The sequence below is a fragment of the Octopus sinensis genome, linkage group LG26, assembly GCF_006345805.1.
Source record: "Octopus sinensis linkage group LG26, ASM634580v1, whole genome shotgun sequence".
In the NCBI taxonomy this organism is placed as follows: domain Eukaryota; kingdom Metazoa; phylum Mollusca; class Cephalopoda; order Octopoda; family Octopodidae; genus Octopus; species Octopus sinensis.
This window is the reverse complement of record NC_043022.1, coordinates 3,927,399-3,940,978: the sequence shown is the minus strand read 5'-3', so window position 1 is coordinate 3,940,978 and position 13,580 is coordinate 3,927,399. Positions and strand designations below refer to the sequence as shown.

The 13,580-nt window shown below is 37.8% G+C and overlaps 1 protein-coding gene across 1 annotated transcript; it reads left to right on the top strand.

Annotated features, from left to right (window-relative positions):
- The first annotated feature begins 1,378 nt into the window (after positions 1–1,378).
- Positions 1,379–11,535, top strand: LOC115224722 (tripartite motif-containing protein 44-like). The gene is made up of 3 exons (XM_029795590.2): positions 1,379–1,505; positions 8,063–8,106; positions 11,093–11,535. The coding sequence occupies exons 2-3, from the start codon at positions 8,077–8,079 to the stop codon at positions 11,408–11,410; spliced, it is 348 nt and encodes a 115-aa protein (XP_029651450.1). The 5' UTR covers positions 1,379–1,505; positions 8,063–8,076; the 3' UTR covers positions 11,411–11,535.
- The last annotated feature ends 2,045 nt before the right edge of the window (positions 11,536–13,580 follow it).

The window sequence follows — 13,580 nt, the reverse complement described above, 5'->3', positions numbered from 1 at the left end:
ACATAGACACGCAAATATATAAATAAAATTGTCAGCTAACGTGCGTGTGTGTGTGTGTGTGTGCGTGTGTGTGTGTGTGAGGGTTGCGTGTAGTTGTGTGTGTGTGTGTGTGCGTGGGTGAGGTGACAGGAAGAAAAAATGAAAGTAATTCACTTTCTGTAGTGAGTGACTCATTCACTCTGCCTCCCACTTCCTCTTTACACACATAGACACGCAAATATAATAAATAAAATTGTCAGCTAACGTGCGTGTGGGTTGTGTGTGTGGTGTGTGCGTGTGTGGGTGTGTGTGAGAGGTGCGTGTTGTGTGTGTGTGTGCGTGTGTGTGAGTGTCTGACAGGAAAAATGAAAGTAATTCACTTTCTGTAGTGAGTGACTCATTCACTCTGCCTCCCATCCTCTTTACACACATATACACGCAAATATATAAATAAAATAGTCAGCTAACGTGCGTGTGTGTGAGTGTGGTTGTGTGTGTGGTGTGTGTGTGTGTGTGTGTGAGGGTGCGCTTGTGTGTGCGTGCGTGTGCGTGAGTGAGTGGTGACAGGAAAGTTTTTTAGGACGAATACAAGACCATATCCAAGTAGCAGAAAGATCGCCGAAAGTGTATATAGATATTTAAATGTATTTATATATTCATCTATACACAGATGTATGTATAATGTGTTGTATATATTTCCATAGAGAGGGTAACCTTCACTCCATACAAAGTTTTTAGGACGAATAAAGACCTATATCAAGTAGCAGAGCAGAAAGATCGCCCGAAAGTGTATATAGATATTTAAATGTATTTATATATTCATATACACAGATTATGTATAATGTCTGTGTATATATATTCTCGGTGTACCTGTATTTCAAAGGGCCAGCCTTGTCACCCTCTGTGTTATGCTGAATCTCACAGAGAACTATGTTAAGCGTACACATGTCTGTGGAGTGCTCAGCCATTTGCCCGTTAATTTCACGAGTATGCTGTTTCGTTGATCGGATCATCCTCGCAATTTCAGCTGATTAATCTTGAGATTGTCCCTTTTTGTATCACCAAGTTATCTGGATGTTTTGCGCTCTTGTTCCATTGTTGTATTTATTAATATATATATATACATATATATATATATAGCGCCACAATTTTGTACGACTTTTTCAACCTTTTCCCGGTCATTCTTTCTTTCTCCCCCCCTCTCTCACACATTTCTTTCCCTTTCTTACTCATTTTTCGCTTTACTATGTCCCTGTCTCTCTTTTCTTCTCGCCACTCCTTGATTCTTCTGTCTATCTGCTTCTACAACTCTCTCTCACTCTCGCTCTCTCTTCTCCCCCTCCTTAATTCTTTTGTTCCTCTTTTTCTCTCTCTTCTCTTCTCACGTAACCTATAGGCCAGACTGCTAGCCCTTTTGCGTCTGGCCATGGTCACTGCCACATAGATATTCTTCCCTCTGCTGTAAGGCTTCATTTCCATACATGCCAGCTGAATTCAATTTGTTCCCAGTCGAAAGACACCTGTTGGTAAGTCCTGTTATTATTATTATTATTATTATTATTATTGTATTTTTGTATTTTTATTCGTGTAACTTCGTCTGTTTTTCCGTCCTTGTTTTCGTATACATTTCATTCTTTTTTCCAAGGAATCTCTTAGCTTAGTTTTCCTTGGGGCTAGCCAGATTGAAGCAATCTCAAGATTAATCAGCCGAAATTGCGAGAATGATCTTTTCTTGACTGAGGATAAAGGCTTCAAATGACCTTGCCTTGTTTTTTGTATCGCCTATCTGGATGTTTTGTTGTTGCCCTTTTTGTATCACCTAGTTGTCCGAATGTTTTGCATTCTTGTCCCATTTTATATTTTATTTGATATATTTATATATTCTATTATATATATATATATATATATATATATATATATATATATATATATATATATATATAATATATATAAAGGGAAAGTTTACGAAAAGTAAACAAAAGACGCAGGCAGGGGGAGTACAAACAAACAAATGTATTAGTATAGTGCTCAGGAATAGAAAAAGTCTTTTACGTTTCCAAGCCTATGCTCTTTGACAGAAAATACACAGAAAAAAAACAAGGAGAGAAAAAAATGCGTTATAGTAGCTAACGATAGCGGCATACGTACACTTTATTCTCTTAATATATATATATATATATATAATAATATTAGGGAGCAAATCCAAACTTAAAGGGAAAAATTAGATTTAGGATTAAATCCAATTTTATAGTATAAATATATATTATATTAAATTAGAGATAAAACCACTATTAGGCAAATCAAACAGTGAAAATCAAAGCCAATATATAGAAATAAAATTAATAAAAAAATATAAAATATAAAATATAAAAAATATCAAAATCCAAATTAAAATATTTAAATTAAAGTTAAAATTTTAAAAATTATTTAAATAATTTAAACTTATAATATTTAAATATAAATATATATATATATTTTTTTTCTAGTTTCAGCTCAGAGCTGCGGCCATGCTGAGGCACAGTATAAGGTGTGAAATAAAGATGTTCGGTGTGTGGGTGTGTGGGTGTGTGTGTGCGTAAAACCCATTCCTGCAGGTAAAGAGAAATTAATTTATGATATTGTAGATATATATATATATAGTCACATGTGTATGCACACATATGTATGTTCATCCCACCATGCCAACATGGAAGTCAGACAGACATTAAACGAAATATAATATATATTTTGTTGCCACTGCCGTCGGACTGGCCCCCATACATGGTAGCACGTAAAAAACACGTTTTGAGCGTGGTCGCTGCCAGAACCACCAGACTGACCTTCATGCCAGTGGCATGTAAGAGCACCCACTACACTCTCGGAGTGGTTGGCGTTAGGAAGGGCATCCAGCTGTAGAAACTTTGCCAGGTCAGATTGAGCCTAGTGCTGCCTCTGGCTCACCAGTCCTCAGTCAAAGCATCCAACCCATGCCAGCATGGAAAGCAGACATTAAACGACGATGACGCCGCCGCCGCGATATATATGGATATATATATATATATATATATATATATATATATTATATATATATATATATATATATATATATATTATATATACATACATATATATATAATATATATATATATATATATATATATATATATATATATATATATATAATATGTATATATATATATATATATATATACATATATATATACATATATATATATATATATATATATATATATTAATATATGGAAATGTATGGATATATATATATATATATAGGGATATACAAATGCATATTATTATATATATATAATATATATGAACAAGAAGGGTAGTAATATTATTCACTACCAGGTGCCCAGCACAAAAGACGAATTAGTCATAAGACAAAAAAATATTATTCATATAGAAAATATTATTCATGTAGTTATACAATTAAGGGTCCTCTAATTAAGATGCCGAGTGCTGGGAACACAAAAAGGGGATGAATTTATCGAGAGTGAAAATCAAAAACGTTTACCGATAACTTTAACTCGAACCGCGGTTTCTGCTTCTTTCTAGCAAAACACAAAATATGTTTGCTAAGGCTAGCTTCATCAGCGAGTCGCCTAAATTTAATCGAGGTCTGCAGCGATGTGGGACCATGTGTTGATCTCGAACTACTAGCAGATCTTAACTTTTCAAATCTCTGCGCAGACGCAAAATTTACACGGCAGTATAGGGCATGCCGGGAAGAATTTTACGAATAAATCCATCATGTAATATGCGAATAAGAACAAGAAGGGTAGTAATATTATTTACTACCAGGTGCCCAGCACAAAAGACGAATTAGTCATAAGACAAAAATATTATTCATATAGAAAAATATTATTCATGTAGTTATACAATTAAGGGCTCCTAAATTAAGATGCCGAGTGCTGGGAACACAATTTTGCGTCTGCGCAGAGATTTGAAAAGTTAAGATCTGCTAGTAGTTCGAGATCAACACATGGTCCCACATCGCTGCAGACCTCGATTAAATTTAGGCGACTCGCTGATGAAGCTAGCCTTAGCAAACATATTTTGTGTTTTGCTAGAAAGAAGCAGAAACCGCGGTTCGAGTTAAAGTTATCGGTAAACGTTTTTGATTTTCACTCTCGATAAATTCATCCCCTTTTTGTGTTCCCAGCACTCGGCATCTTAATTTAGGAGCCCTTAATTGTATATATATATATATATTATATATATAATATATATATATATATATATATATATATATTATATATATTATATATATATATATATATATATGTATGTATATATATATATATATATATACATATATATCCATACATACATGTGTGTGTGTGTATATATATATATATATATACATATCAATGGAAACAGTAGTGTGATACCTGTGCCGGTGACACATAAAAAGCACCATCCGAACGTGGCCGTTGCCAGTGCAGCCTCCACTGGCTTCTGTGCCAGTGGCACATAAAAAAGCACCAACCGATCGTGGCCGATGCCAGACTCCTCTGGCACCTGTGCAGGTGGCACGTAAAAAGCACCCACTACACTCGCGGAGTGGTTGGCGTTAGGAAGGGCATCCAGCTGTAGAAACACTGCCAGATCAGACTGGATTAACGATACTGGAAATTGTAGATGCGAATATGATCCAATGTTTATCGTTGGTTCTTCTTCGATATTCGTACCTTAAACTTTTGAAATTCCGGATCTTTTCCTTTTTGAACGTCACATGTCAACACAATTTCTAGTTAACTAAACACTTTTAAACTTCGTATACTGGTAGAATGTGTTTATAAAACACTAGCAGAATTGCCCGGCGTTGCTCGGGGCTGCATTGCTTGAAAGTACTGTTAATGATTGCACTGAATTATGATGATTATTCAGGCAAATATTGATATAAGTTTACGGTGGGAGATAAGGACTTAACGATCAAACGTGTGCCATTGCATTGTTTGGGGGAACCAAATTTCTGATGAGCATTATAGGGGCACCAACTTTAAGTTTGAGAAAGTGTGGTGGTAGTCCGGGATGCTCAAAGGAATTGAGTACCTCTATTGGATAGTTGATGACGTCCTCTGGGTCAGGAGTTGTATCGATAGACTGATATACATAGACTTCCCCAGGAATGAGTTTTAGCATTTCATCATTAATATGGTGAACAGTTTTATTCCTCGGGGCCAGTATAGCCTTTTTGCCAATCCAATCCATATTCTGATAATTAGCTTGTAGATCTGGGAACACTGCATCTCTGAGATCAGAAGGCGTCTTAACAATGGTACAAATGGAATCGATGGCAATATTACCATTTTCATCCCCTGGTATTTTGTCTTCGCCAAGTGCAAGGAGGGTGTGAGGAAATGCTGCTGATGTGATATTACGTCGCATATGAGCACGCATATTGGTGTGAAGTTTGAGAGTTACTTCCCTTTATTAAAAAAAATATGCATTAAAATGGAAAAAAAATGATGGTAAATTATTTGTAAAATCATAGACTCATCGAAGACGCGCGCTAATACCCAGAAGGGCTCGATATGAATCACGACTATAAGATACCCGGTTTTGGTTAAACTGCATCGCAAAATGTGGGAGTAGTTAGGAATCTAAATCGGAGTAGACAGACACACAACCTTTCTTTTATATATAAATATTTTCGTCCTAAAAAACTTTGTATGGATTGAATGGTTACCTCTATGGAAATATATACACGCACATTATACATACATGTGTGTATAGATGAATATATAAATACATTTAAATATCTATATACACTTTTGGGCGATCTTTGTGCTACTTAGAGATAACTTTAGATCTTATTTTCGTCCTAAAAAACTTTGTGCGGAGTGAAAGGTTACCTCTATGGAAATATATACACACACATTATACATACATCTGTGTATAGATGAATATATAAATACATTTAAATATTTATATACACTTTTGGGCGATCTTTCTGCTACTTGGATATAGGTCTTATATTCGTCCTAAAAAACTTTGTATGGAGTGAAAGGTTACCTCTATGGAAATATATACACACACATTATACATACATCTGTGTATAGATGAATATATAAATACATTTAAATATCTATATACACTTTCGGGCGATCTTTCTGCTACTTGGATATAGGTCTTATATATTCGTCCTAAAAAACTTTGTATGGAGTGAAAGGTTACTTCTATGGAAATATATACACACACATTATACATACATCTGTGTATAGATGAATATATAAATACATTTAAATATCTATATACACTTTCGGGCGATCTTTCTGCTACTTGGATATAGGTCTTATATTCGTCCTAAAAAACTTTGTATGGAGTGAAAGGTTACCTCTATGGAAATATATACACACACATTATACATACATCTGTGTATAGATGAATATAAAATACATTTAAATATCTATATACACTTTTGGGCGATCTTTCTGCTACTTGGATATAGGTCTTATATTCGTCCTAAAAAACTTTCCTGTCACACACTCACGCACACGCACACACACACACGCACCCTCACACACACACACACGCACACACACACACACACACACACTCACTCACACGCACGTTAGCTGACAATTTTATTTATATATTTGCGCGTCTATGTGTGTAAAGAGGAAGTGGGAGGCAGAGTGAATGAGTCACTCACTACAGAAAGTGAATTACTTTCATTTTTCCTGTCAGACACTCACGCACACGCACACACACACACACACACACGCACCCTCACACACACACACACGCACACACACACACACACACACACATACACACGCATGTTAGCTGACAATTTTATTTATATATTTGCGTGTCTATGTGTGTAAAGAGGAAGTGGGAGGCAGAGTGAAAGAGTCACTCACTACAGAAAGTGAATTACTTTCATTATCTTCGTTGCACACTGTGTGTGTGCGTTTGCGTGTGGTGTAAACCACAGTAAGAGAAGCATTTGACTCATACACCAGAATGTGAGTTTTCTGTAAATTTTGCTTAATTGGGGTTGAAATTTTAAAAAGTGGACCTGGCAAAACCCGATGCATTCTACTCTTAAAATGCTAGGTAAATTGTAATTGAAGAAATCCTATATTGTAGATTTTATTTCTATAACTGAAAAGGGAGGCAGATAAAATCTGCCTTTTATAATAAGAGATCATATTTTCTTGGCTTTCTTGAGGAAATTCTCTATGTTGTAACATATTTCCACTTAATTTCAAGCATTTTGGCAATTTTAACCAATCGCTGACCTCCATTTGGGGTGAAAAAGATTCCTTGCTGTATGAATATGTCCCTCGTTTAAGAAACAGATTGGGTTTATTTACATTTGCGAAGAAAAAGATACCTTCCTTCCCCACCCCTCACCCTAACCCTTACCCTAACCCTAACTCTACCCTAAATCTAAAATAGATTGAAATGCAATAGATCAATACTAGGGTTATAATTATGGGTGACAATTTCATACGACACCGCAACGAAAAATGGGATTTTTTCTAGCGGTGTCAAATGAAAATGTCACCCATAATTATAACCCTAGTATCAATCTATTGCATTTCAATCTCTTTTGGGTTAGGGTTAGGGTTAGGGGTAGGGGTGGGGAAGGGTATTTTTTTTCTTTGCAAATGTAAATAAACCCAATCTGTTTCTAAACGAGGGACATATTCATACAGCACAGAATGTTTTCACCCCAAAAGGAGGTCAGCGATTGGTTAAAATTGCCGAAATGCTTGAAATTAAAGTGGAAATATGTTACAACATAGAGAATTTTCTCAAGAAAGCCAAGAAAAAATGATGTTTTATAAACACATTCTACCAGTATACGAAGTTTAAAAGTATTTAGTTAACTAGAAATTGTGTTGACATGTGCCGTTCAAAAGGAAAAGATCCGGAATTCCAGTTGCCGTTATAGATGTTTTTACCTTTTCTTTATTGGAGGGAAAAAAATTTATTACAATACAAAAAAGAAAATGGAGAATACATACACGGATTAATCAATTTATTTATATAATAGTCAATTCATATACATATCATACACTCTGCTTCTAAGAAATTACAATTCACGCTATTTTTGCTCTTCTTTCAGGTGAAGTTTTGAATATGGCCCTATTAGGACTAGTCACAGGAGCAGTAAGTGTTTATTTCAGTTGTTGTTTTGCTGTATAATCTGTGATAGTTACAATACGGAATAAGGTGTAGATATTTCCGTCTGCTGCAGAAGTACGATTGGAAATCACGGTTATTTCAGTCTCCATTATTCTGATCCCTTTACAACATGAGTATCTGTCTACTTCCAATGATGTTGAGTGGACGGACACTGCTTGGCCCCACTCGAAACGGATCGTACCCACACTTGGGTAGTTCTTTTATTCTGTTGTTCCTACTCAACTGCTGAGCCTGGATGCACATTCATCCATCCGTCGATGCTCTTGGTGTTGGGGGTTGACTTGCTTTCTCTTCTGTGGTCTTATGAATAGCAAAGGACCACGTTTCGGACTTCTCCCACTACAGGACGAAGACCGCTTCGCTCAACAAACAAACAAACAAACAAACAAATAAGCAGCAGCAATAACAATAACGACAAGAACAACGAAATGAACTGAGCAACAATCTGGTGCAACGGCTTGGAACAGCACTAAACTTCCCTTTGCTAGTGCTACCAAGTCCTCTCTTCAGAGAGTATAAGGTGTATGCATCTCTAAGTCGTCCGGGAGGCGGAGTCGCCATGATGGTTCGGAAAAATCTGGATCTTGCAATACGGATGTTCTTCCTGGATCCAGAAAGTAAGTCGGTGGTACTGATCGCGACTGACATCGAAGGGCATAGTTGCTGTCTACGCCCCGATTGGAGTAGAAGGACCAGATTTCTTCAGGCATCTGGAACTTTCCTGGGAATGTTCCACTCCTTAGTATTAGTGGAAGATTAGAATGGATTTTAGACGTATGGTGGGACTTTGTAGGCTTAGCAGATAGGGGAGGAGGGTGAGAAAGCCCCGCAAACTTGCCCAAATGATTCCAACTGTCTGACAGGTATCGACTGAATTTCCTTTATGTGCCAATGTAGAGCTGGTTAAACCACATCGGATCATGCAGATCGTATTGCGATAGGGTATCCTTCAGATACGGATAGTATAGGTTTTACAATTGAAAATAGTCAACTACATAGACCACAATCGAGCCACTTAGGCTTCATAGACATGGATCCGGTTACCGAAGCTGAACGCGCCTTCGTCGGTGCACAAAGATTTCAGAGACCGGATTAGTGAATTAGTTAAGCCGTTGACTGAGGCAATTGTCAACTATAATAGTGGTTCACCCTGAAAAGGACCATCAGAACGACTTGCAAAGGACTTGCAGTTGAAAGAAACAGAGTAAAAGGAGAGCTAGTGAGGAGTTAGATGAGGCTTTTAGAAAAGGCATCGCAACCGAAGTGTTCGCAGAGAGATTGGCCCTCGACCAATTCTTCAACGTGAAATATGAAGGTTCTCATAAGCATTAAAGAACATGGATCTTTTCGGTTTGAACAGCAGCTTTTTAAAATAATTTCTAGTTAACTAAACACTCTTAAACTTCGTATACTGGTAGAATGTGTTTATAAAACATCTTTTTCTCTTGGCTTTATTGAGAAAATTCTATAGTTTGTAAGATATTTGTTGTTTTTTTATTCTTCAATTTCTGCAATTTCAACCAATCAATGACATCTATTGAGGTGAAAACATTCCATGCTGTATGAATATTCCCTCGTTTAAGAAACAGATTGGGTTTATTTACATTTCTGAAGAAAAAAAAGATATCCTTCCCCCCACCCCTAACCCTAACTCTAAAACAGATTGAAATGCAATAGATTGATACTAGGGTCATAATTATGGGTGATAATTTCATATGACACAGCTAGAAAAAACTGCCAAAAAGATCCAAGAACATTTCTATGCTAACGCTTCTTCTGTCAAAAAAAAAAAAATTGTGCAAATGCTGCACCCAAGACGTCAAAGGTACCACTGAATCTACAGAAAGAAATAATGGGAACTTAAGGATAAAAGAAGCAGTTTTAATTAACAAGTGTAGCTCGCATATTTAAAACATATCCGACTTAAACAAAGCACTTTTAGAGAAAACAGCCATTCATACACACACTACAAAGCAGAGACATCATTTATCAACAACTTTTCTCTGTATATTCCCAGAAGAACAGGTTCTGACCCTAAAATGTTGAAATATCAGATAATAGAACTAACCATCAACCTGTATGTTTAATGTCTTAACTTGCTTTGTTTAGACTTTAAAATAATTATTAAAATTATCAACAGGATAATCCTGAGATCATCCTGAGACAAGTACATACATTATAGGCACAGGAGTGGGTGTGTGGCAAGAAGCTTACTTACTAACCTCGTGGTCCCGGGTTCAGTCCAACTGCGCGGCACCTTGGGAAAGTGTGTTCTACTATAGCGTTGGGCTGACCAAAGTCTTGTGAGTGGATTTGGTAGACGGAAACTGAAAGAATCCCGTCGCATACATATATATATATGTGTGTGCGTGTGTGTGTGTCCTCCACCATCGTTTGACAACCGAAGTTGGTGTGTTTATGTCCCCGTAACTTAGGGGTTCGGCAACAGAGACCGACAGAATAAGTACTAGGCTTACAAGGAATAAGTCCTGGAGTCGATTTGTTCGACTGAAGGTTGTGCTCCTGCATGGCCGCAGTCAAATGACTGAAACAAACAGAAGAATATGTAATTTACGCAGCTGATATATAAACGGGGCTAGATTAGCTGTCTTTCAGTAGATTAATGGAAAACACTAATCGCTATTAGAAGATTACTGTAGTCTCATCAGAGGAGTCTACATCATTATGACTAATCACAAGGATATCTATTTATATACTCATTAGTTACAGTAATTACAGAAATCTGTGGCTGCTAATTCGCATATTGTATGTGTTAGTACCTTAAATGTCAGTGGCCTGTCAACAGGGGCCTGTCAATTCATACGGTACCAAGGGATTATATAATACACGTAACCTGTATAGTAGCTTTCTATCTTCATAGGGGAAGGGAGAATAATTCAAAGTTTTCCCTTTAGAGATTGTTGATTCTCTCTCTTTTTATTTATTTCAGGTGGCGGGCATGGTCCTCGCAAGCTTGGTTGCAGAAACAGACGACAGCAAAGAAGAAAGAGTGAGTGAAGAGGAAAGTGAGAGTGAAGAAGAAAGTGAGAGCGAAGAAGAAAGTGAGAGCGAGGAAGAAAGTGAGAGCGAAGAAGAAAGTGAGAGCGAAGAAGAAAGTGAGAGCGAAGAACAAAGAGTGAGCGGAAAACAAAGTGTGAGCGCGAGAGAAGAGGAAAGTGAAGATGAATGCTGTGAACATTGCGGAATGATGGAAGGAAAGAAAAAAAAAAGAAAAAGAAAAAGAAACCACAATCTTAATTTAGGATGAGGAATCGAGAGAAAGCTTCGAGCTTTGTCTCACTGTATTTGCTTTCATTCTATCTTCAAGCACACACACACACACACACACACAAACATACGCAAACACACACACACATGCACACACACACAGACTTATTCAGACATTATCACATCGAGCTACACACACAGCTTTTTTTTCTTTTTTTTACCTAACCACAGTCTCAAGAACAGAAATTAAATCTTAACATATAATGAAGACATAAGGTAATTAGCAGCTAAATAAAGTATGAATTAATCAATTTATCGCTGTTGTTGTTGTTGTTGTTGTTGTTGTCGTCCAATCTACAAAAGCTGCCGGTCATAAAAGTAATGATACTTCCCAAATATTTACAGCCTTCACGAGGTTGGGGCCATTTATCTTTGACTTAGCTTCCTCTCTCCTCTGATCTACTCCTTCTCAATTTTCACTTTCATTTCTGTAGTTAGTACTCTGTCAGATTCTAATACTCCTACATACTTATAACTCTCTCCTTCTTTCACTGATTTTAATGTCTGGTCATCTGGTAATTGGATGCCTTCGTGTTGACTACCTGTCCCCTTCTCGTGACTAATATTACGCAATTATCTGTGCCAAATTCCTTGCTTGTATCTTTTCTGAAGAGTCTTACAGTCTGTATTAAAGAATAAATCTCTTTCATTTTTACTAAAAAAGCTTCAAGTTATCCATTGAGAGCAAATGGTTAATTTTTCTCTTGCTATTTCTCATCATCATCATCATCATCATCATCATCATCATCATCATCATCATTATCATCATCATTTTCTTCTTTCAATTTGGTTTCCCATTTCTTGCTGAGTGGCTTCCCAACACCTAGCGCAAAGAAACTCACTGTATTCATTGGTAGGTCATTAAAATAAACACACCAGATTGTTTATTTACAAAGTCATGTGACAGAAAAAGGGAAGACAGAGAAAAATGGGGGAAAAAAAGGAAAAAGGAAAAAAGAAAAAAACAGTGTCTGGTTTGGTCCAGATCTTCAGCTGGAGAAGAACTGAGAATAGGTGACGAGCATGGAGATCAATGTCACCCAGAAATGGGCTGAGACAAAGCTATCCCTGGAGGGTCTGGCAAAGTGACAAATGCACACATCGCCTCCGTCATATATTATCACCTGACCGTCGTGCCTTACCCACATCCATCTCGGACCAAACTGGAGCTCGCGTGCTTCTACTTTCTGTGGAAGGAACGTGTTCCACTTGTCAGGTGCTCTATTCGCTGTCAACACTCACTGAATGGAGGGCCGGGTTTGCAGTGGCTGCTGATGTGCAGACATGCGCTGAGGCTGCGACATCTCCAGAGCTTCCTAGACGGTGAGCAGGTGTGGTCACCGTTTGTCAGACACGATTTCCCACAGCTCGTCTCTTGTCTCAGCTGCAGTCCTGGATCAAGCGTAGACCCAGGCTGGCTGGCTGTCACTTTGAGTATCGTCAGGTGCTCACAGTCCTCTGTTAGACGGGCAATGAGGTTGGTGATTTCTATAGGAGATTAGTGGTGGGCAGGTGTAACGACGTTTCCGGTGAGACTCTGTGGACTGAAGAGAATCAACTGGCTGGTCTGCTCCGGAGAACTTTCGGCCCAGGAGTATTGCTGACTCAGGCCATACTCTACCAGGATGGAAGTGCCATGAGACGGGTTTGTTCGAGATGCGCGCAGGCAGATGAAACTGTTCTGTACACTCTTAGAGACCTAGAATTGCTGACTTGTGGATTTATATCGAACACCTGCCATCACGTCACGTGTAAGACGGATCCGGTTATCAGCTGAATGCATCCTAAAGATTGCCCTTCCATCTTCTTTGGCCGAGAAGAGCAAGAAGTGTTTCTTTGCCTAGCCTTAGTGGAAAAGGCTGTGTGGTGGACCAGGTCAAAATGGCTAAAGATAGACGTATTCCTCTTTGGCCATGTCCTCATCAGCTTTTTCAAGTTTCACTTGAAAAGAAAAGTGAAGCTAGAGAGAGAAGAGCTGACTCTTAACAATTTCCTTAAAAGTTGGGTGAATTTTGCAAGAATGGTGCGAGTAAATGGGCCAAATCTAAGCATGTACCCGTTGGTTGAAGGAGGACAATGTGGAGGGAGCAGTTTTTCGCCGTGGTCATGCGCCCGCAGTTGTGTGGGGTCTCCATAAGCAGCCCTAGGGA